At 38.3% G+C, this 25595-nt stretch overlaps 1 protein-coding gene across 6 annotated transcripts in view; it reads left to right on the top strand.

The window, feature by feature from the left end:
- Positions 1-25595, top strand: part of LCLAT1 (lysocardiolipin acyltransferase 1) — a 119309-nt gene that overhangs the window by 32296 nt on the left and 61418 nt on the right. For 3 of the 6 annotated variants that reach the window (XM_072857067.1, XM_072857070.1, XM_072857069.1), the window contains 3 exons: positions 8533-8701; positions 12024-12222; positions 24809-24955. In XM_072857067.1, the coding sequence (XP_072713168.1) occupies positions 8537-8701; positions 12024-12222; positions 24809-24955 (511 nt within the window). In that variant the 5' untranslated portion in view covers positions 8533-8536. Of the gene's footprint in view, positions 1-7782; positions 7905-8532; positions 8702-11848; positions 11919-12023; positions 12223-17695; positions 17861-24808; positions 24956-25595 lie in introns of those variants that run through there. The other 3 variants (XM_072857071.1, XM_072857072.1, XM_072857073.1) reach the window with 3 other exon arrangements.

The raw sequence follows: 25595 nt of genomic DNA, 5'->3' as shown, positions 1-25595 counted from the left end.
ACTATAACTGGAAAAGGAGGAATTATTTGGGTATATATTCTGTTCTAAAACTGAGAGAGGTTTTTGTAAAGGATGGTCACAAATACAAAGCTCTCACTGAAACTTTCTCCAAGTTAGGTACCTTGCTTAAGGCCTCTGAAAGTCTGCTTTTTACATCCCCCCCTTTTTATTTTCATAATTGCACTCTTCAGAATAATATGAGTTAGCCTAAGTTTTCTGTCATGCTGTTAATATCCTACTGATGGTCAGTGGTTTTCATAGCTTGTTGAACAGGCTGTTTGAATTTTCTTCATACACGTCTCCTGTATTTCTTTTGAGTTGTTAGCCTGACGAGTAAATTCTGTCTTGATGAGTGTAGAAAAGCCATTAGAAGTTTCATGGATGTATCCTTACACAGAAGGGAGTTGTGAGTTACTGTTCTGTAAGTAGGCTGAGAAAAGAGTTTATCTTGGAATAAATCAGCAAAGTTTTTAGAACCTTGGAAATTCAGCATTTTTTTAAATTGTACGTTCAGGATCTCTTGCAGTGCATATGAATAACTTGAAGAGCTTTCACTGTTCTCAGGGACTGATTTTGGTTCAATGCCAGTGGCAGAGATTTTAAGATACTTCACTGAACACTCTACCAGTTTTGTCTTTGAGTTCTTCAGCTCTTCAGCTGTTCTTCAGCGTGGAGTCCTTGATTTCTGTTCCCTAGCTGGGGATTTTATTGTGTAATAGGTTCTTCTGAAATTCTAAATGCCACCCCTCCCTGCTAAGAATAGCTGTGAACTAGTGTTGGGCTGCTCTTATGGGGGGGGGAAGATTTATTGGTTTGTTTGTAACATCTCCAATTACAAAGTTGTACATTTTATCTGTTTTTCATAATTTTCACCTGGATTTGTTACCTGTCAATGTTGGTCAGCTTTTTGGTCTGTTGTAGACTTTTAAAACCAGAGGACTTAGATTTGCCAGCTGTCGACCACAAGTAGCTTTTTTTGTAAAGTAGACTGGGCCTAGAACTGACCTGCAGGTTTTATGTAATATACCTAATAACACTCCAGAACTGACCACTACTCCATGTTTGTTGCAAGGTTATGGGTTTTTTTGGTTTTATTTAAAGACAAGGGATGAAGGGGATGGGGGGAATACAACAGCTATTCTTCATCTGCCAAACCTATTTTTGATGACTTGTCAGCCAGGGCACTCTTTTTATATTGGTTACTGTTTAATAGAGGCTTGTGGGGCCACAGTAACTTTAAGGATAGTATAGGGAACAACTGTATGCATGGAAAGCCATGAAGAAGCAATTCAGAATTATTTGTGTCTGTGCAATATGCGTAATAAAAAATGAGGTAGCTTTTGGTAGAAAAAGCTCTTGTGCAGTTCTTACAGCAGCTCAAATTTGTCAATTCATCTAGATTTTCTGAATATAGTAAGGAATAAAAGCAAGCTACTTTTCCCTAAATCATTCTTTTTTCAGGAAGCAGCTGTAGCTGTTGCTTGATACCCTCTTACAAATGATTTTAAATACCTTAGCTCATGCTCTCATTCAAGCTTTATTGGTCTAATGGTTGTCTGGAGCAACAGTGGAAAGAGTACAGGTGAACAAGAGTGAAAAAGCATCAGACTGATTTGATGTCTGTACCCTGACTGAATTATCTGGTTACAGTATCTAAAGGCTGTACTGACAAGAACCTCAGTCATGTTTTTTGCATTTGGAAAGACACAATGACTTGGAAGAGCAAATTAAATATTCTGTTAATTTTTTTATCGAATTATAATAGTCAGATTAAGTCTTGGCAAATAAGAGATAATATATTGTAAGATACAGCAATAATCATATTTTATTGGTAATATTTACGGAAATTACTCATTAAGTATTGTACTTTTTATTTGGTGCACGTTTAAGCTAATATCTGCTATACTGTTACAGAGGGTCAGGGATGTGGTTTGTGATGATAATTATCTTTTATTGCCCTATCCTATATTGTTTTACGATACACGTGTTAAATCTCTTAAAGGTTTTTAAGTGCAAGAACTGAATAAAAGGGAAGTAGTTTTAATGGTCAAGTGCCTGTTTCTTCACGTTTTTTCTGTGATAGTGATCTGTGCTGTATTTGTATGTTCCTTAAAATATACAAGTGCCCAAGAGAAGGATCAGAAATAAAGTGTAGCTCATAAAGAGGTCTGTGGAGACTGATGGAGCTTCTTGCCTGTATCGTGTGGGCTACTGATTAGAGTGGGTATCTGTGCAATTCAGCTTTTTCCTTTGCTTCCTATATAACCTGTGATGTTTCTGCAGTTCTTTTAACTGAGGCACAAGTGAGAAGTTACGTGATCAAAGAGATGGGGTAAGTTGTAGATCTGGAAATACAATTGAGTCAGTCTATAAAAGCTTGCTGTAAGCAATTTTCTTTTTAAAATGCGGTACTACATAGAAACTAGTTTCTTGCTCTGAGTGCAAGAATTGGTAAAAATTTCCTTTGAAATGTTGTTATGGAAAAAAACCCATAAAATGCTCAAACAGAAAAGCCTGGTGATTTGTTGGACTTGAAACGTTCTGCTAGGGTGTGTCATTTCCACTGAAACTTTGTTTGCCTGGCTGATAACCTTGGCACTTGGCCACCTGCTCAGTGGTTGCTGAGACCCCTGCGTTATTTGCCTTGCAAGCTGGGAAGGATTGTCCAGCTGCCTGCTCTCCTGTCTTAGATGATTTTGTTTAGTAACCTTAAAAACTAGTGAACAAGTGTAAGTTTGGGTCATTCGTTTAATGGCTTATTTAATGGACACCTGGGAAATTGGCAATCTTTGTTCCCCTCTTGCCCACCTCCTTGAAGTCCAACTCACTTCACCCAGATGAAAGGTTTTAAAAATTGTTGTGAAAATTTTATCTTCTGACTTGGAAATTATGTTTCAGAATGCAAAATTGAATATGGGAGCTGGAATTTCCAGCTCACCTCTGTCATTTGCCATGCTTAGAGGAAATGTAAAACTAAATTAAGTCAGTTCGCAGTTAACCGCTGGCTTTCTTTGGAGAACTGTTAGAGAAAAGGCATCTTTGGCTGTCTGTGTAAGTTTCTGCTTGATTTTAATTGAAGATAACATTTACCTTTTCCACTGGTAATTGACTGAAAGAAGAATTAAACCTAGTGCCTAGTATTCCCCATTCAGTTCTTGAAGACTAATGAACAGTTTTATTGCCCATGCTGATTGAATGGAATCATCCTGACTGGTAATAATACAATGTTGTTTTATTGGCACTAAAGAGCATTTCTTTACTTTTCAGTAGTGTAATAAAACCTGATTTGCTGACTGCATAATACTAAGTGCTTAAAAATCTCTAGTTATCAGGCAGCTGGCTCTGTTTGTCAGGTAGTATTGCTTAATTCCATACTGTAGGTTAAATCTTGTTTTACATTGAACCTGGAAAACGAATTAACCTGCTTGTACAAGAACTTTGAATTAGCAAGGAACTGTTAAGGAAATGTGAAGCATGTGGTGAGTCTTGACTACTTGTGAAACTTCTAGACCTTGAATTTTAGAACTTTTTTGTTTCTTACCAGATAAACTTATTTTGCATCCTTTGCCCACTTAAAAGCCATAGAAGCAGTTGTGAAGAAATACTAGTTTTGTTGTAGAGAACAGGCTGTTCAAAGCCGTTTGAAATCATCATCATAACAAGCTGTGGTTTGTCTGTCATTCCAGCTGTACCTTGAATAAAAGCATGTAGATGATAAGCAAAACAAGGCAAAATCCGATCACAGGAAGCTGCCTCTGCTTTATGTTACTATGCAAAAACTTTGTTTGCATAGAATATTGAAGTAATTTCAAGAAAATATTCTAATAAAGTTGAAGTTTACAAAAATGCAACTGTTTTGGAAAGTAATTTGTCCTATTGTAGCCAAGAATTTTTAAAATTAACTGAAATGTAAAACAAAAATTGTATTTTAAGAATTACTGTTTCCCGTTACCTGGAGACAGAGCGTGTTTTCCTTCTGCTGTGGCAACGAGAACATGTGAAGTACAGTACCCCAATAACTTGGAGTTCTGCCACAAAATAGATGAAGAACTACAAGCCCAGTATGAGGGTGCTGTCTTCCTCACTGTTTGCAGCTTACAGTCTGAATCTTAAAATAATTTTGACTGTCTCCCCACAGCTCTGACCCACACAGCAAGTGGAAAGTGGCTTTAAGATGCATAAAGGCTGTAATACATGCTAAATCTGGTGGTGAGAGTGATTGCTGCATTAGGAAGAGATAGTTGTCAGCAGCAGTAAAGGAATACTTCTGTACTTTGAAAACGCTTGGGTTCTGTTATTCAGACTTCCTGTCGAATCCTTTAATTAATTTCTTGGGTGTCTCATCTCTGACATGAGTCAGCTCTGATTTTCTTTGTTTTGAGATTTTTCACATTTGTTTTAGATCATTTTACAAGTCCTCGTTAAGTACTCCTTTCCCTTTGAGATTACTTTGGTTGTTTTTTAATCATGTTTTGAAGTTGCAGGCATGTATTTTGCATTGATTTGTAGCTGTTACTTCTCTTGTTGAATGCATATGTTAGATTTGGGGTGGCTGACATCTGTTAAGAGACTTTGCTTCTAAGCTAGGTGTTTAAGGGGCTGAGAGATGCTAAAGGATGATAATAGAGTCAGTTCCCTGTTGTCTTTGGTAGTGGGTGTCTGGGAACTCCTCAGGTGACTGACACAGTGGTAAACTGGGTACAACAGCCCTTGTAGTGCCAACACAGGTTGACACCAGTGTGCAGAGTCTGGCCTGGCAGGACTCGATAGCTGAGCCTGCGTGCCAGCCGTGCAGTCCTCAGCATTACGGCTTTCCTTTTCAGCAGGGTGCGTGGCCGCTTGGAGCGTGCTGCTCTTCACCTGCCCAAACAAGCTGGTATGGCAAGGGCGGGGGGGAAATGGGGTGTGTATGGGAGGGGTATTGCTGCCTGGGGATGGGAGACGTGGGACGCGGGGCTGGGAGAGGGGTTGCTGTTGGGAAGGGAAAAAGGTGAGGATACAGAGCTGAGCAAAGACGGGCAAAAGGGGGTTTGTTAGGCAAGTTGCAGCACCGTATGAACACGACTGCACTGCTTCAGAGACGGGGCAGTTCCCAAACTATAGTGAAGCTTTAGTAGGAGACAAAGTTGTGACTGATTATTTTGTCTGACCAGAGCTGGCTCAGTACAATTTACAAACTTGTGCGCTGTAGTTCTAGGCGAGGAGGTGCTGGAGCTGGGTCCCTGTGGCACCGCTTGACTTCGAGAGGGCACATTGCTCCAGTGGTGCGGCTGGTCTGGCGAGTGCGTCAAATCCAGCCGGGGGCTTCAGCCTCCTCTCTGCCCTCCCTGCTCTGCACGCACGCAGAGCAACACTTCTGCTGACTAGCCCAGGGCATGTGCTGTTGGCAGCCAACGCGCCCAGCAGCTTGTGTGATGAATACCCATCCTTGACTGTTGGCTAAAATGAGAGTATATGTAAATGCTTCTCAACTGACATGCATAGGCAGATGCATTTTAAATCATGTAACCTATTGTCCAGGCTGTAACTCCACCACGTGAACCCACAAACGAAAATAAATGGGTTGAGTGTGTTAACAATTTCACCTTGTTACTAAAATCAGCTTGCTGAGCCCTGTTTTCAGGAGGCCAGCTGGATGGTTATTCTCTACTGTAAGTTCTTCATGTTATCACAGGCTTCTCATTTTGTAGTTTTGCTCAAATTCATTAAGAGGGAGTTGTTTTTCTGTTCTCATACCTGTTTGCATGGTATGTGCTGTATTGTGGTGGGGGTAACTCCGAGACAAAGTCTATCCATTATTCTAGATAAACGCATGTGTCTGTGTATAAAGTTATATAATGTATTATATATAAGCAATAAGCAAAATATGGTATGTATCATGCTTTAAAAGAGTGGCTGCAAGAGAGATAAATGACATCGATTAAAAACACACACGGTATCTTTTGTGTCTAGACATAAACACTGCAGTGTTTAACCCAGTGGAATGCAGTATAACTTATATAAGTATATACTCTAATGTTAAAGAAAATACTGCTGGGGTGCAGGTTGAAGAAGAGAAACTTTAGAACTTCCTCAGGTCTTTTCCATAGCTCAGGTACCTTCATCTAAAAAAAATAAAAGTTTACAAGACAATCTTTCACATAAAATACAGAAAAGATTTTTTTTTTTCTTAAATATTTGGCTCTGTGCTATAATTTGAGGGAAGGACCAGTGTAAACTGTGAAAAACCCATCCTGTAAATTAGTGACCTACCTTGCTTTCCTAAGAGTCTAGGAGGATGACAGTGTGATGTCTTCACTCATTGACTCTGTGGTTACCTGCGTGCAGCAGTCAAGGATTTGGAACTGGAACGTGCGCCTCCGTGTTGTCCGGCAGCCGCGTGGAGCCAGGGTGTCTGTCTGGTGGACATCATTGCGTCTGACTCGATGACCGGTGGCTCTGAGCAGCCTCGGAGAGGACTGGGGCAGCTGGCTGGAGCTAAACAAACTCGTGTTCTGTGTCTGCTAGTGGGTTTTACCTGTCTGAAAGCTGTCCCTAGATGTTTCTAGTTGTTTCGCTGTGTGTGTTCCTCAAAAAATGCTTGAGTAGATCAAGCACATTGAAGGTTGATCCTCTCTGCTGCCTTTTGCAGTAGGTCTCAAATCTTGATATGTCAGGAGAAGGCCTTTTCTTCTAGTCCTGCTGCAATTGATGCTTTTCTTTGCCCTTTCTGCTGTTTCTGTCCTTCTCTGGGTTCTTTCTTTTGTCCTCTTCTACCTTTATTTCGGACTTTGCCCACACAAGTTTGCAGTAACAAATACAAGAAGGCAGTTGGAGCATTGTTTCTTCAGTGCAGTGCCCCTCAAGGATCCCTTGATACGTCAAAATTGATCCTATTCGGTTGCACGCATATGTGGACAGCTGGTTATTTAGTTTCTGCTTTTGGCAGGAAAGAGAGCGCTCTGTATTCCAGGATGTAAATAACGTGTACTTGTTTGAATTCAAATTTCATTGTGTTAAAAATCTTTCTGATATAGCTATCAGCAAACATTTGTATTTAGTCTTAATTTTTTTGCTGTGCTACAGAAGTCAGGCTAAATACAGCTTCCTGTATCCTTCTTACATTAACAAATTTGCATGGCCTCTTCTCTTGGCCTTCCACCAAATATGTACAGCTTAGGAAATTGTTTAAACCTAAAAGTATCCCAAAATAGAGCTACTTTCTTGTTACTTGTCAACATGAAGTAGCAGAAGCAAATTCATGTGCTAACAACACTAGCGTTGCCATTTCTTGACTTTTGAATACTTTGCTGTGCAAACATTATTGCTATGGTCATTGCACAAAACATGCTTGAGATAAATCATGTACATTACAGTACACAAGGCTTAATGGATTACTTTTCCATTGCTCGTTTTAAAATTAAAAACACCAGCCTCCTGTTTTTCTTGTCCTGAAGTCCTATCTGAGCTCCTATAATTCCTAAAATAGCCTGTCAGAAAAGGAATTCAGTAAAGCGACTGAAAAGTGACTTCTACTTAACCTTTGATTTTATAAACAATTGGTTGAGTCCTAAATAGATGAAAACAGTCTATTTTTAGCCCTAATTTAGAGAATTGATATTTCCACATTTGCTTTGTCATAGCTGGTGGTAGTTGCTAAATTGTGAAAGCTTGTAGCTATTACAAATGCTTGGAGGATTGCTGAGCATTCTGCTGTAATGCATTAAGAAGCTCCATGCACTGTACATTTCAATTTATAATAGGGGAGTCTAGCTGATAGCACAGACACTGAAATATTTCAAGTCTAGACTACTGTCTTAAAAGCCAAACGCTATTGGCTTTTTGGTGGAATAAGTTGGAAAATAACTAATAAGGACAGTTGAAGTACAGCAGACTTGAAAAAGTCACAAATTCTCTAAGCCAGGGTGAGCTGGGAGGTTTCAGCAGCTGCTTGCCTGCCCTGTTGTGATGAAAAGGGAACTGGTGTTTGAAACGGCTGATCAGTCTCGCGAGGTTTGAGTGGTTGCTGAAGGAGGTCACACGTAGACCCTTGTTAGATGGGGAAGATGAGTTTCTGCAACACTGGGTTTAGCAAGAGGAAACAAAATGGAGAAATAGAAAAGCAAAGTTCTTCATCTTCAGAAAACGCAACATTAGTACTTTGCCAATGGCAGAGATAGCAGCTGAAAAGTTTAATATAACAGGTGTTCTGTTATATAGCTCTTCGTACCTTTGTATAATAAAAATAGCTTGCTGAAGATTTTAGAGTGGAACGACATATTGTAATAAGTGGAGGAAATTATGATGTAGCTGGTACTTTTATGACCCCTTTAAGATCCCAATGCACCTTACAAATCACTGTGTTTATAAAGTCGTTCTCTTACGGCTGCTTGTGAGGTAGAACGTTTTGGTTGCATTTACTGTCATCATGTATTGTTAGCCATGGAAAAAAAGGAGGAATATTACCTCAAACTGGACCTGAAGGGGGACTTGAAGAGTTATGTAATTACTTCCAGTTTATCTCTCTAACATAATGCCAACTTTCTCTTTCAGAGCCATGGTGTCATGGAAAGGGATCTACTTTGTACTTGCACTATTCTTGGGAAGTTTTTTTGGAAGTATATTCATGCTTGGTCCTTTTCTACCTTTGATGTTTATCTCACCGGCCTGGTATCGCTGGATCACCGATTGCGTTGTGGCCACTTGGCTCACGCTCCCAGTGGTAAGTTGCGGTTTGAGCCAAGTTCTGGGCAAATGTTCATAATCCCACGATGTAGTTTGCTCATAACACTTTTAATTTAATTTTATTTTTTTAAAGTATTTTATGCTTTTGTCAAAACAGGCCTTAACATACTCTCTGTGGAGACAGGTTTTAGCTCAGTGCTGCAGATTGTGTGCCTGTCCTCCTCTTCCACAGTTTGTGTGTCACCTCATGCCACGTCTTAATTGTACTCTTGAAAAGGCCTTTTCACGACATCTCCATTCAGGGTCAGTTAGATGCTGATCAGGGAGGAGTAAGTGAAGCACTAGTAAGCAGGAGAATTTTTTAAATTGCAAACTTCTTAAATGAGTCATCTTATAAACTCTTCCTTTGGACTGTGCTCCAACTATCTAATTAGGAAAATTATTCACTGTCTGGTACATTGTTGCTGACCTTCACTGTTCTCTTACTTAATCCTCTTAGAATTTAGTCCTTGTAGTTGAATTAGAGACAAATGGTTTCAGGTGAAAAAGAACAACTTCCCCTAGAAATGAAATCTTCCTCACTTGAACTGCATCAACTTTATAGCTATAGGAGTCTGGAAATCAATAACAAAGCTCTTCCCTGAATTGTTCCTGAGGAAAGGCAGTATGAATGGGATCTGTCTCTTCATCCGTTCTCTAAAAACCAAGGGACTTTATTCCTTTAGGTCCTTAAAGATTTAACTTTTTGTGAAGTAAAATGCTATATTGGTGTGCAGAAATACGTATCTTGTGGCATAAAGGAAGATTTATTTTTATTGCATGTCAAATAGTTTCTGCTTTCTCTGTTTCTGTCTTGTGTGTTTTAAAGGTGTGTGAGCTGTTTCATGTTCTAAAACTTTTGTCCTTTTCGTCATTACTAAATGCTATGAAATTAGGAGGGAAGAAATAATTACCAGGAAAGGGAATTACTACCAGTAGAAGGATTGTTATTTCTTGCCATGATGCAATTTAGCTGAGTACTGATAGCGTCACAAAATCGACCCTTTCTGCCTGTTTGTCTTCCAATTTTTCTAAAATTGCAAACTCCCCAAAATCAAATACTGATCTTTTATTTGATTAGCTGCCTGGGCTTTATAATTCTTTATAATTAGGTTCAGGAAAGGGATCTGAAAAAGATTTTGCACCCAACCTTTTTGAAGGCTCAGACCTTGTCTGTGTTAGTTTTCTGTCCTTACACTACTCCATTCTTAGTCAGGAGAAGCAGGTACTTGGGTTTGTGTCTCCGGACAATAAATTAATGTTGGACCAGTTGGACTCCAACAGGGAAGCTCTGACCCTGACCTCTGTAGATATAAGAAACTTCCACCTTCCTCACTCCTCTGCCCCATACTATTTCCTTTCTAGCAGAGTCAGCAGGATGGGACAGCAAGTGAGTCTTAACTGTTTCAGTTTAGTTTGGCTTATAGTATCATTAGGGTATGTAGAACAGGACATCTGTTAATTATTATGTTTAACTAGATGTTAAATATGTAATAAGATTCTTATTAAACTATCAAAAAAGGCTGCTTCTCTCTTTTCAGAAGAGAGAACTGTTTACCATTTTGAGCCATATGACCTGCTCTGCTTTTGCAGTGGTCCATAGTTACTCTCGATAGCAAACACCTTTGCCAGAATGATAGTGAGCTGAGTTATTAATAGTATTAATATTTGGCCCATATAATGCTTTTCGTTCCGAGATCTCAAGCCATTTGTGATTGTGAGAATGTCATTCCGGTTTTACAGATGACTTAAACTGAGACATTTGTGTTCTTTGAGGTTCTGTGGCACAGAGATGGCAGAAGTTTGAACAGACAGTTGTTTTACTTCCTAGAGCTCTGTTTTAATCCCCAAATTTTCCTCTTTTTCTATATTTTTCTGGAGGAAGAATGGGGAAGAGAAGGTAAGGAGGTAATTTGAAGTGCTTCCATTTTTATAACATTAGGGCTGATTGTTAAGTTTATTCCTTTAGATGTCCAGCTGTGTTTTGTGGTTTCTTTTTCTGTGCTAACTGGGTTGGACAGTGTCCTGCCAGTGGCCCTAACCTTAGGGCCTTAAGTTGTACCTCCAGGTAATATCTGTTGTCTACCTGTGTTTCTTGGGATTTTGTACCTTTCCACTGTTTTTCCAGTAGGTATTAAAAGGTTGCAAGGCACTAGCGTTCAGTCATCCATATTTTTGAATTATTTGCCTGGTCCTGGTCTTTAGCTGTAACCGACCAGCACTCCTCCATACACTTTCTTGCATGATTTGGGAATGGTCATGGGTCAGAAACCATTTCCAATAGGCAATTTTTATGTGGCCACCTTGTTTTGGAGGTTGACAGACTTAGTGGTGTGAACACGGCTAGAGCATGCCGTTGGGCTCTGATGTTATGTACAGCTAGTCTAGTTACACGTTTATGGTCCGACTGTCCAGGTTATGAAACCAGGCCCTCTTAAACTTACTGTGTAGTTCTTCCCTGCTTTTTTCTTTTGATAAACCACCAACCTATGGTTTATAACTTGACCCTTCAGAGCCACATAGCGGGTAAGGCAAGAAACATGTTTTATATGTGAACTTCTAGCATCACTGACTGTTCAGGCAAAATGGAGAAAGCTGTTTGTCCAGCCTCTTGTTTGTGTCCTTCCAAGTTTGAGGCTTGTTCCATGCTTTGGGACGGCACTTCGTAGATGACTCTGTACCAGCATTTGGTGGTTGATGCTTTTTGCAAATTGTAGGGTGGAGGCTCAGGCTTCAAGGTAGCACTGTAGAGCTGTACAGATCTAGGTCTACATCACTGTACTATGTTCAAGCTTGTTTGGGATTTCTCTCTCTCAGCTGCTCTTTCTGCCATTAAGTTCTAGCCATTTTTGCAGGAGGAAGTCAAGCACAAACATGTTGACCATTTGGACCCAAGCAGAAAGCAAGACAGCTTCTGATGCCTTCCCAGCCCTGACAGTATTGAGCAATAGATTGTTTGTGCAGCCAGTCTCTCCTTAGATTTTACTTACCAAGTTATAATCCATACTGATTCCCTTGCTTCTATTCCTATGTAATAGTATTCTGGGAAAAACAGGGAAAACCAAGTTTAATGTTAGACATTGATTGTAAAAGAGTGCTTTTAAAGAAGTGCTATTTAATTGTTGTTTCCTCTTCCATTAAACAGCTGACTGTTACTGTGGAAAAGCTGTCTGCCTTATTAGAAAACAGTCAGAAGTTTGTTTACCAGTGATAATGTGAGTGAATAAGTGAAATGATAGAATTCAAATTAATTTTTATTGCTAATGGGCTGATGCTTTTCTTCTGGGAGTAAAACCATAATATTGAGATATTGTTTCTAGGCCTTGCTGGAGATGGTGTTTGGTGCCAAGGTGGTTGTCACTGGTGATGGATTTGTTCCTGGAGAAAGGAGTGTCATTATCATGAACCATCGCACACGAATGGACTGGATGTTCCTGTGGAACTGCCTGCTGCGATACAGCTACCTCAGACGTGAAAAAATCTGTCTCAAATCCAGTCTCAAAAGCATTCCGGGATTTGGTAGGTCACTAAACCCTTTAATTTGAAAGGAAAATGTGTTTAAATTTTGCACAGCACTGTACATACCCTGTTAAATGACCTAGGTTTAAATTCTGTTTCAGTATTTTTAAAAAAACTTGTGTAAAATGTGGCATATTGAGCGGTTAAACCATAAATCTCCTGGAGGATGCCTGGACTACATGCTTAAGCATTTCTTTTTAAAGATACTACATGTGCTGCTGTTGCTTGTAGGTAAAAATAATTCTGCTTTGTGTACTGAAAGCATTTTTTTAAATTATGGAAAAAGATTTTATGAGTCTTTTCAAAGTCTCTTTCAACACTTTGTTTTTGGTGCTATTTCACCCCACATCGCAAATGCTCTAATCAGGCTTCTTTCTTCATTATCCAATTTATACTACTGAGAAGATTAAAAAAAAAAAAAAGAAAAAGCCCTGTAGGCAATTGCAAAGTTGATGGTTCATTTTAATAACTGTAGTTTTAAATTGAACTTGGTTACACAAAATATGCTGTATAGGATATGAAATAATCAGTATTTATAGTGATGTAGGCTGGAAACGGATCTGAGTTGCACATACTCAAAGAAATAGTTTCAGATGAGCCAAAAATTGTTGCACAAATGGTTTCTGAATAAATAGGCAGACTTATCTGAAATGAAAGCATCTCTTTGCATTTTATTTATCTCTTAGATTTATTTGCTGTTTTATACAAAACTAGCTTGGGCATGATATGCATCAACTTTATGATGTCGAAAGAGTAACCTTATTTATGGTTCCCTTTTGTCAGGCCATTTATCTGAACAGATAATTTTGGCAGGATACCATATGGAGGAACTCTCATACCATTGTGCTGCTATTGCATTCACTTGCTGGGCCTTTGGTCCTCTTAAGTAAGAGCTGCAACTAGGTAACATACTTACTTCCCTAACAGTCAAATATTAAGGTCAATTTTACTTGACAAAAGACATCTCTTTTAACATTACAGGAAATGAGAAAATACATATTTAGATAAATGTTTCGTCTTCATAATACAGTAGGGATGTTCTGAAATCTTGGAATCAGCTGCAGATGCAACTTTTTAAAGCAATGATGGAAGATGGGATCAGGAGTATAGTCTGGAAGATTCATACGTTTATCTCTTCAAAAGTAGCTTTTTTTTTTTTTGGTAACAAAACATTTGTATGTATGCTTGTTAATGCCTTTAATAAAATTAGAACGTCAGCTCCAGGAGCTTGCATGCTGTTATGCTTGGCCAAATTTGATTCCTGAAGGGGTGTCAGGAATTGTTTAGAAGTTGATCCCCCCCCCCCCAATTCTCAGTTCTGTGCATAAACTGAGCACATCTAGTAGGTTTGAGTAGGCTCAGGCAGATGGAGCTTTGGCAGGTCAATGTTAGCAGGCCACGATGCCGCCTTTGTTCATAGTCTGACACAGTAGCTTAAGCCACTGATGAAATTCTGGGCTCATACTCCACTTTGTGGGCTGTGATGGTAGAGGTGGCATCATTTACTCCAGTTGTTTGCGTTACAGGATGACAATTTCTGGCAGTAGATGGGGTGCCTGGATCTATAGTGTTATAAACCACTATTTAATATGCCAGATCCCTAAGCACCCTCCACAATATATGGGCTTTGAGTACTTTGGTTGCAATGTTGTGAATTTTAGCTTATTTTTTAGTAGGCTGTTAATGTTGTGTTATTAGTCACAGGAGAGGAATCCAGCTAAACTATGTCCTGCACTCAAGCCATAATGTGATAGTCTAAAATCATAAATGTTCAGCTTCTGTTCTGCCATAGTGTATCTAAAAAGAGGCCTTAGAAATGCATGTCTCTGCGTTCAGTCAGCCTGTGTTTTGGGTGGCAGATTCTTGCAAAAATAAAGTATTCTGTATAGCTACGTAATTAGGGGACAGTTGGAAAGTGAGACTCTTGGATGAAATTAAGATTGACAGAAGATTTCTGTCAATCAGGAATCTGTATGAAGTTTGGTGGGGCAGTGATATAGCAGAAAACAGTGTCCAAAGTGGACAACCCTGAATCTCATCAGTAAGAGCAGAATTTCTCCTACTTATCTCTAACGGCCCTGCTGTGTTATGTGATAGACTTTTAATAGGTGTTTGTGAGATTTTGGCTTTGTTTTTGTTAAATTGTGTCTGGTGGTTTCACATACAAGTTTTGTTTATTTTATGAGCTTGTAAAGGCAAGAAGGTAACTTGGAAATCAACTGGACAGTTTCAGTGCACTGCAGCTATAGTTGATACTTTAGATGTTGATCATTTAAGGTATAATATTTGTGGAAATTAAAATACTTTCATCTTGTCTTTCAGTTTCATCTTTTCATATATTTATACGAATTAGTTGTACATAGTGAAAAGTATATGATTATGGAAGTATTGATATATTGTCTAAATGTAACACATAATAAATCTTTACCTAATGGTAATTTTGCTTTGAGTTTGATAAATATTTGAATGAATATACTGTATTGCTTTCAGCGCATTTTTTTCTGATCTTTCAAAAGATTTTTTTTTTACAAGGATTTCATTTAAAATTATGCGTAAGATAAGGTTTATAATGCAACCCTCTAATTTCCATGTTGCTGAAACCTTGTGAGTATTAAGCATTGCACCTTTGTTTTTATAAGTACTATCCCAGCTGGGGTGTAAAAATAGGTGTATGAGAGATTATACTGATCCAAGTGGTATATATGGTAGGTGAAGGGCAAAGCTTGGAATGCAAATAGATCCAGAGTCCTTGTCACCCCCTTTGTAGCTTAAAAGTGTAAAGGTATCAGATTTAATGAGTCTGTATTACAAGTAGGCAGTTATTTTCTAGTTAATTACAATTAAAATCAGAGGAGTCAGTATTTCAAGGAGAAGCATTGAGTCACTTATCTAGTTCTTAAGTTATTAAGTCTTTGCATTCCAGTGTATGAAAAAACTTTAAATTGATTAAAGGTGAGCCTCAAAAAAAGAAGCCCAAAGAAAAACAGATGGTCCGTTCTTCCTGGAACCATAGCTTTGGCTTGATAAATTGTGTGCAGTAAAGTTTTCAGAAAGAGGTATTACATTTCAGTAATCTCAATTTCAGAAACATTCTTGCAGCGTTTCAGTACAACTTGCCAAAGTTGGTGTCTCGAGGGAGCACTACTTTGCTCTTAGCTGTTGCTGCAGTTTCTCATCTGACATCATCAGAAACTCCTGACACATTCTGCAGTGTCAGTTTTCAAGGAGAATTTCTAATGGCATTGACGGTTTCCTGCGCAGTCTGACAAGATAGGACTTCTCTACAGTACTTGTAATAGATATGTACAATTTATATTCTTGCCTATTCTCAATTAATGAGGAATAGTATTGGAAGTGATATAATTACGATACAGTTGTGTTCAGCATGTGCTATGGAATACATACTGTTCGAGTAGGTACCAAGGAACATACACAGTTGTGTCAGATGACAAGATAATAACTAGAAGTTGCATCCTTTCCATTTTTTTCTTAATAATTTCATTTGTAAAAGTTTTGTTGTGATATGAACCAGTAAGACTTCACTGGAAACAGATGTATTTTAATGATGGACAATTCGCATGTGTTGGGTGGGCTTGCAGTAATATTTGGATTTTAGCGGTTAAAAGTGCCTTGACATCTACATGAAAAAGAAATTAAAATTTGGGTTTAATTTGAGCACACTCGGATAAATTGATTGAAAAATGAGAGAGGGTAACCAAAGGGGTTAGTGTCAGTGCATAGCTGCCATGTGAGATAATATTAACCCTGGTTTTGCTTAATGCGGATGGAAAAGATACGTTTGTACACTGAATTACAGTGTTATTTAAAGTATGCAGGTGCTGCAGGCACCATTGATGGACATATCTTGAAGACTTACCATTTTTGATAAGGTTCACTGAGACTGCTAAAGCAGGGAATTATAGCTGGAGCAGACTGGGGCAGGAACAGGTAAGGAAAGGAACAAGGTGATGAAGGAAAAAGAGAATAAGCAAAGCTGGCAAACCTGGAGTAGTTAGGAGCAGAGATAACTGAGTAACTCTGTCCAGATCTTCATCTCTGTATTGAAGTTATTCTGTAGCTAACATTGCTCTTGAAGAGACTGCAAGATGTAGGAACTTTATAGTTGTTTTTCACTCATCCAGTCACTTGTGTTGTAGCTCTCAAAGGCTCAAGTTAGGTTTGGCCCTTGTTGTGTTAAGTGCCAGGAAAAAAAAAAAAAAAGGACTTGTGCTCTATTTCAGCACTGGGCTTAGCCCCACCAATCTTTTACTGCATGTCAGTTGATCCATTATAGCTGTGCATGTGTGCGAGCTTCGCCTGAAGCAAATTCAAAGTCATTTGAGTCATCTTAGTTTTCAATGAAGCAGGGCAAAACAACTCAAATTATCCTGCCTTTGCCACGGGCTAAGAGCATGCACACCGACAGCTATGACGGATCAGAAATAAAATATTGGTGTCGCTAAGCCTAGAAAATTTTAGCACTTAACTGAATTGGAGTATAGTTAAAGTAGCGCACTGCGGGGAATCTGTATGCATTTATATTGGCATGGAAATGTTTGTGCTGCCACGGCTACTTCCGCAGGTAGGGATATAAATACTTCAGCATAAAGTATCTTTGTTCGGTTATAGCTGGATTTGCATTCAGATTCTTATCAGTAGAGCTTATTGGTTTAAAAAATTAGAAGTGTAACCTACTGAACTTTCTAGTATAGCTCATGTCTCAAGTATCTTTGTTATGTTAAAATAGACTGAAATGAAATTTTTGAGGAGCTGTGACATTTTTGTCTTCTAGCATTTCAATTATGAGCTGCCAGACTTAATTACCTTAGAGTTGTTATCCTACGTGATTTTTAAAGTGGAAGTTGAAAAGTATGCTCTCTAATGGAAAGCATGATTGTTATTCTACCAGTTGTTCACAGGGAAGACAGAGACACAAGACTCTCTTGACAAAATTTTAAGTGTGAGGGAAGGATTATACTTCGAAGCGAAAATGCAGCTTAATTTTCCTGTAAGTCTACATGCCTTTTTTTGGGGGAAGAAAAGACTTAGGTGCCTGTTTCCCAGCTTGGGTTTTCCAGGAAAGGCATAATAGGAATATTTTCAGAAGTATACCACAGAAATTCTCCCAACTCTGTCAAGGGGAAAAAACAAAACCAAAAAAACTCAACCGAAAAACCAACAAACCAAAAAAACCCCAAACAAACGAGCCTGTCTTCCATTAAAACTTTCCTTATCCTTTCTATATAATAAGGACTCCAGTTTCTCTCCACCCCCTTTGCCTCTCCAAAACGCACATCAAAAGAGTGAGATCAGATGCTAACCTTTCTCGTTCTCCCCATTTTATAAACGACAAGTGATGAAGAGAGTGGTTATTTTGTCCAAGCTCACAGAACAAACAACAGCAGAACTAGGATGACATGTTTTCCCAACTTACATTCCTTTGCTGTTATCAGTGAGTTATGCAGCATCTGTCCAGATCAGCTCATCAGGCTGAGTTACTTTTGCAGTCCTCCCATAAGGAGATGGAGCAACTGAAGAGGATGCAGGCCTATGGAAGAGATACTGAATTGTAAAATCTCTCACCGTTTCTGACTTGCAGTAGAGATGACATATCCATGGGAGAGACTCGCAGTGTTTGGTGGGGCCTGTTTGTTCTTCCCTGCGACCTAACAGCCAGAGGTTGCTTCCTTTCTGTCTTTGGAGATTCTGGAATGATGTGGGGCTTTTTTCCAGATGTGTATTGGGCCAGACTCATCTTTTTTAATACTTAGGTTTTCATGCTCTGTTTCACTGTACTGATGTATTTTTAAAATGCATTAGAAAAAGCAGCTTTCCAGCCATCCTATAGAGGTTTAAGCCTTTGCTTTAGTTGCTTTAGTTCTAAGTAATGTTATGTTATTCTGATTTTACACAGTACATCAAATCAAATTTGAAGTGTTATTTTAAGATGGATATTGTAACTAAATGGGTTTAATGTTCCTTAACAGCATTTATAGCATTTTAGCACAAAGATTTTGTGTAAGTAGCATTAATACAATGGTAGAGTTAACCATCTGATTGTCTGTATTCTATAAAAATGGCATAATTTAGGAAATAGAATGAATATTTGAGTATGAAGTGTCCAAATAGCATCTTTCTGATTCACGATCAAGGGATTGAATATTGAAAGAATACTTTCAAAGAGTATAATATATCTCTGTCTGGGTGCTTTATATACATATATATCCTGCTACTACTGTAATGATTTTTTCCTAGGTACTTTTATACTTTTTTGTGTGTATATTGGCTGAGAGATACCAATTCTTCAATGGAATGTCCTTTCTAGAAGGTTTCACAGTTAAACTTTCACAGCTAAGACATAGGCCACTATATTTGGCTAGCTTTTTGACAACGTTGTTATTGCCCTGACAAGTAAATCTCATACTGTAAACATTGTTTGAAGAAGCTTCTAATCGTATTATAAATAAACAATAAGCTAAAGCAGAGGTTTGTACGGGCACATCCTGTATTCTCCCACAAGAGAGTGAAGCAGACCAAAGGCAATACAGAAAGTGTTAATATTTGAATGTGACTTAAATATAAAATTTAGAATATTTTGGTACTGAAACAAATGCATGAGAACTATGGGGAAATCAAAGCTAAAACTGATCAGAGCAAAACCAGGATATTTTTCTTTTTTTCAGTTACCTTAACATTCTGTGTTTCTAACATTGCTGTTTGTTCACATTTCAGTTGTTTTAGTAAGGAAACAGGTTTAGGCTTCACACACATCGGAAGCAATGATATTCTGTCCAAGTAAAAAGTAGACTATGTGGTATATACATGTATGAAATACATAGTCTGAACGTAAACTGGATGTGACCGTGAAAATAATTTAAAAACAGATGTAGATTGAAGTAATGTTCAGAGTCTGATAGGGCAAGGCAATAGTGAAAGCATACCGGTGTTTAAAAGGACACCTTACAAATAGATTGAATCAAATGAATAAATAGACTGAATCAGATGTTTCACTATAAAATTAGGAGTGCTACTGTGAATCTATATTTGTGAATTTCATCTCTTAGCTAGTTTTGTAATTTGCTTGAAGAATTCACCAAATCAGATGGTGGTAGTTCAATTCCTTATACTCCTATTAACTACAGTATTGGAAATGACCATGGTTTCAAAAAACTTGCCAGGAGCAGAGATTGTGCATTAGCAGATTATTTCAAGAAGCATTTCTTTCTTTATTTTCGTAGTTTGTGCACTCAAACCATTACATTAAATTAAAAAAAAATCTTTTAATTCTTAATTTGCTTTGGGTTATTAGACATAAAACTATCTAGAAAAACAGTAAAATGGCTGATTCTAATTGAATTTGCAGAAATCTGTTTAGCAGTCTATGCTGATGAAAACTTAACTGTATATACATAGTAACTTTAAGCCCTTGCTTCCTGTGTGATTTTTCTGTGTGCTAACGTCTTTTTAATACCTACCCATCTTGAAAATAAGGAACATTCAGAATTGCGTGGTTGTTGCCTTGTGGATATTTTATGCAGCAAAACACTTGGAATAACAAACTGTTTAACGGACCCAGTTATTTGTATACAGTGGGATCATGTGCTTCTGAGTGATTTCCCTTATTAAGCCTAGATGTCTGGTTCACTGTTGCCTCAAAAGCCCTGATCAGGACCAGACCCCAGCTGAATACAGGCGCACTGAATAATGCTTTTATTTTTGACCGAGATAATGCTATGAAAAACCAGTGAATAATGCAGTGGAAGAAAAGAGGGAGGATGAATGAATATAATAACAAAATCCCATAGTTAGGCCTTCTACTTTCCTACTTGTTTCTACAGTTTTGAATCATCTATTGAATTTGTTTGTGCAGGGGTTTAGTATTTATTAGCTGTTCTGTTACATTGCTATAGGAAATACATAGATACCATTTTCTTCATGTGTGTATGTTTGCTTTCAATATCAGCCATAATATTCCTCTTACAGTGACATGACATTTTTGGGGATATCTAATTTCTGAGATACTTATGGAAACGTACATAAAATTGTGATACAAAACCAAAGACTTTTTTTTGCACAACTCCCCTCTTTCTCTCTTTTGTTCATTGCCACCCCCATCCCTAGTATCTACTTACTCCCAAATTACCTTTGCAATGAAAACACACTTAAGAAATTTTAGCTTCAAGTGTTATTTTCTTTTAAAGGATTTTGGGGTAGGGAAAACAGAAGTGCAGGGTCTTAGAATTTAAAAAGCTTTATGCTTGCAACTAGCATTTTTAATACAAAGCTGCAAATTCTCAACCTGCATAAGCTATAATTTGCTTTATCCCCAGAGCAGTAAGGAAATTCTTATGTACAGCACATTTCTCTAGTTCAATGGCAGGCTTTCCTTTTTGTGTAATTGTAATTTTTTTCTGTTAAAATTATGTCCTGATAAAGCCTTATTGAAGTGTGGAATACATAACATTCGCTTGTCTGTGTTACTTGAGAGCTGAAGCTGCCTTTTTTATTTTTTCAGCTCCGAAAAGTTGATTTAAAAGTCAGTGTGGCTAGCTACTCTGCCTAAGTAGGTTTTCATGCTGCTGTTTTGCAATTTTGATCAAGAGCTGTGCAGTGTGATGCTTTTTCTGTACTTTCACAGGCAATGTCAGTTATCAGAAACGGTGTCTGTTACAAGAAGACTGTTTTAGCAGAGGACTTGCATTGTTATGATTTCTTTAGCTTCACTGCTCCTCTGCTGTGTTTTTATAACTGATGATTTCTCAAGAATCTGCAAATCAAAAGACAACCATTTTTCCCCAGTCAAGTAAATGCTGCCTTTGCTAGGAAAATTCCTTTTGCCCGGGAGCTTTTAGATGACCAAAAACGTTGTGCAAAAGAGCAAAATATAATTACTTTTCTTGGACAACATGTTGACCTAAACTTAACAATAATTAAGTGAACAGCATGTCTCACTGCAAGCTGCACGTGAGAAGCTGCTTCCTTCTGCTGCTTAATCATAAATCTTGCTGATTAGCAAAACCTTTAATTTTGCCCATTGCTTTACTGAATTCCTCTTGTTTCTCTGTGCATTCCCACGTGGATCCCACGTTGTGCCTCAGACTTGTTACGCGTCGTTTTTCCAGCAGCACAATGCAGACACGCTGTGGAATGGAAATCAAAGCGAGAGCTGCTTTTGCTTTGTTCAAAGGCATGTGTCTGCAAGCCTGTGCTGGGTTTCCTCTCCCTCTTGAATCTGGTGGGATGGCGAGACATGTAAACAGCAGGCATTCTCCCCATCGGTGCATGGACCAGGGTTTTGGTTGAAGGCAGTAATTCATGGTTTTGTTGCCTTTCACTGGAGGCCTTAAAGCTTGAGCAAATGTGGAAGATTGTTCCACTTTCATAGATGGTAAAATAGTTTGGTGCAGTGTGCTGTGCTGGGGTAAGTGCGGAGGAAAACCTGGGTCCTTTACTGTTAGTCATCCGACTGTTGATAATCTGTTCTTATTTGAGCAGTCAGGACGGTTTTATCTAATTAGATATACACTTAAAGATGGAAAAATTCTTCCAGAACACTGGATGTTATCTATTGGAAAGGTTAGAAAATCAAACCTGTTGTTTATTTTAAAAACTGGATGCCTCCCAACTCCCTTCCCTCTCTTTCTTTCTTCCTCCTCCCCGACACCCTGCTGTCATTACATTACTGCCTCTGTTTAATTTTTCATAGCCCATATATAACACCACCACTTAGGACAGGAATGGGAAACCACTGCATTATATCCTCTGCTTTAAGGCAGTTTAGTCAGGTAAAATACGAGTCACCCAAGCCGCAGCTTTTTTAGTAGCTAAAGGTGTTTGTAATTTGATGTTCACAGTGCTGTTAAAGAATGATCACCAGAAGGAGTTTATATGCAAGTTTCCATATAATTTAAAGCCTTGTGCTGCGTGAAGAAAGGTAGGGGACAGGGTGGGATCTGGAGTGAGGTTTTTTCCATGCTCCCTCCCTATTATGGACCAAAATCGCTCTTCCTAAGAGGCTGCTGACCTGGGAAAGTACCAGCAGGCTTCCCAAGTGAGCATTTATTTTGCTGCTTGTTTCCCTTCTTTCCGCCTACAGACTCTGCTGCAATGAGAACACAAGGACTGAATAATTTAGGCCTGATGTGTGATACCACACAATAAAATGGTTTAGCACAGTACAGGTTTTGCATAATCTAATTTAGGCATAATGTCTAGGGTACATAAAACATACAGAAGATTTGGGCTGAGAGGTAAGAATGAGTGGAAAACACCAAAACCACAGCAGAACTTCCCTAATCTCTATGTATATTTCCACTCTGTCCCATGGAGCATCTACATTCTCAGTGTTGTAAATGGTATGGTACAAGGCATCTCTGTTTCTGCTTAGAGGGCTTTTTTCCTTTGCTATGTCCATTTTTATGAATTTGATTTCAGATGAAGTATCGTAGAATCATAGAATTTCTCAAGTTGGAAGGGACCCATAACGATCGTTGAGTCCAACTCCCTGCTCCTTGCAGGACTACCTAAAACTAAACCAGTTATGACTAAGAGTGTTGTCCAGATGCTCCTTGAGCTCTGACGGGCTTGGTGCCTGACCATGTCCCTGGGGAGCCCGATCCAGTGACCGACCACCCTCTCAGTGAAGAACCTTTTCCTAATGTCCAGTCTGAACTTCCCCTGATGCAGCTTCGTACCATTTCCATGTATCTTCTAGAGCAACTGAATGCTTTGGCACCATTTGGTATGAAAAGATGTCCTCTTTATATAACACAATGACAAATGTGAAAATGAAGCCCTGATCAGTTCAATTTAAAGTATTGGGTTTGCACCATTGTAGTGAAACGTATCGTAGCAGTAGGAGACGATTAAATGCCAGAAGAGAGCATAGTTAAATTATGTAAGTTATTTTTCAGTTACTTTAAAATTGACCTGTATTTTTTCCTGCAAATAATTTAAACATGGATAGCCTCTGTTAATAAAGCTATACTGATACTTCTTGACACTGCAGATGTGGGAATGTGGTATGTGCATAGATGCACATAAAATGTTGTGGTCAAAGTTTACTTTTGTTTACAGAGGGTTTTTAACAAGTACAGCGTGCAAATTTGAAAAGATTTGCTGAGACTGCATTCTGAGCATTTCTTTTCTTAATTCGTATAACTGCTTCCATTATTTGGTTATCTGGATATCATTCATTATCTGAGTATCTGAGACTCATTAGGTCCAGACTGCAGAAGGCATGTTAGTTATGCATGCTCCGTCTGTTTAGTTGATTTAAAAATAAAACGTATCTACCCTATGATACAGGTTACAAATCTTTAACAATGCAATTAATGTTCCTATCCAATACAGAAGAGATTTTGCAGCTTGGTCAATACGTTATCCAGGCTGACTGACTTGCAAAGTTGATTTAGAAATTGGTGACTTTATTAAAGTGATTTTCTAGCATATGTTCCTTGTAAGATATTGCCACGAACAGAATAGAAAGGAATCCCTCTAAAGAGGAGCCGAAATAAAGTGCAAGAATAACATGCTGTAAGTCACCAGCAAAGGAAGAATGGACTTTTGAGAACTGTGGTGAGCAAAGAGGAGAATGGGAAGCTGTGATGTTTTCTCTTTGATGTGGAATATCTATCCGCAGGTTTTCTGATGAGATACAAGCTAGCCAAGTACAGTGGTAAGGCAACGTCATGCTCCTCCGAGCCCTGTTTAAGAAAGGAGCATCACAGGCATGTGGCAGAACTGGAGCCCTGATTTTTCGTCCTGCTGTCTGAACTAGTGGACAGCACTTCTAATATTATGTGATATATTGTATACTAAATTGTGCCAAAAAAGCCAAGAATGTTTATTGAAGATAATGGCATGTGACCCCTGAGCTGCAGGCTCAGCAGCAATTTCATTTATTTAACTGCATTACATTGTGAGTTTGATGTCAGTCTGTAAATCTTCACAGTTGTCTTGTGTATTATACAAACAAATGGATATACATCAAATTTTTCTATAATCAAGTGTAAAGAACAACTTTGTGTTTTCTTCTATTAGTAATGAAAATTATAAGCACGTATATGTAATAAAGCCCTCAAAGCAATAGATATTTTCTGCACAATGCACATGGTTAACGTGCACTACTAAGGGCAACTTTCTCTCTATAATGCAGCTTTCTTATATCCTGCAGTGCATTGCTGAGATGTTTGTCTGTGGGGCAGTGCCTTCCCTTGAGCAAATCAGTGTTGCAGTGATTAAGGATGTTATAGTGAGGGCCGTGGTTTTAAATCCTTCACATCATGATAGCATTGACCCTATTCTTGCTTTCTGGAAGGCTTTTCTAGCTCAAGTAACTTGAGTTTTGCAAAACTGTAGCCATTCCAAATTTATTTAGATTTATTTATTTAGATTATGTGTTCTTTTGCTTCCTATCCAAAACTCCTTTTACAATTTAACTAAGTGCTCTTAATCAGAGGTGAGGACAGGTGGGCAGTAAATAAAATGTTGTGTCTAACACAATTTATGAAATATTTTGCAATAACAGACACTGTGGAAGGATCAGAGTGAAAAGTTACTAAAGGTGTATTTTTTTAAACTTTAGGCTGGGCGATGCAGGTTGCTGCCTTTGTTTTCATTCAGAGAAAGTGGGAAGATGACAAGAGTCACTTTGAAAAAATGCTGGATTATTTCTGTGACATTCGTGAACCACTACAACTCCTCATCTTTCCGGAAGGAACTGATCTCACAGGTAGGCTGCATTTGTCATCTTCTCATGGAATGTTCAATGTGGAAATTCTTTATTGTTTATGGAAATAGTTAAAAAAAGTTCAAGGCAGGAGCAAGACTGGGTTCTCATGGACAGTAGAAATTATAGTTAATGATCATATGTGCCGATTCATTTGAGAGGCACAAATATAGTTCCATTGAGAGGCTTTGCCAATCTTCCTGAAATAACTGTTACATTTCAAAGCATCTGATGATTGGAATGGCTTTATATTGGTCAGTACTGTATGTACATTGCATTAGCAAAAGTAGGTTTCAGGACCTGGAATAAATCACTTGTGTATTTGCATTTCCCATACTACTGGGGCAAACAGTGCAAAATCATTTCAGACCTATGGGAGAGTGATTGAAGAGGAGAACTAATGATTCTATTAGATTTCTTGCCTAATGTTTTGAGAGGAGAAAATGGAGATACTTGTTCCTTAGGCCATGTAAGCAGTTTGTATCTGCCTCTATAAGAAAAATATCTCCCTAAAACAAAGGTTGACATTATCATAAGAGTAAATTTAATGAGTTTGATCCTGTAGTATTAATTCTTAATAAAATATCTACCTTAATACAGGTATCTTATGGCATCAGTAGCAAGCTGCTAATCAGTGTTGAAG

This window comes from Ciconia boyciana, chromosome 3, assembly GCF_034638445.1.
Source record: "Ciconia boyciana chromosome 3, ASM3463844v1, whole genome shotgun sequence".
NCBI classification, from domain to species: domain Eukaryota; kingdom Metazoa; phylum Chordata; class Aves; order Ciconiiformes; family Ciconiidae; genus Ciconia; species Ciconia boyciana.
Note: the sequence above shows the minus strand (reverse complement) of the source record. Positions and strands in the feature narration are given on the sequence as shown.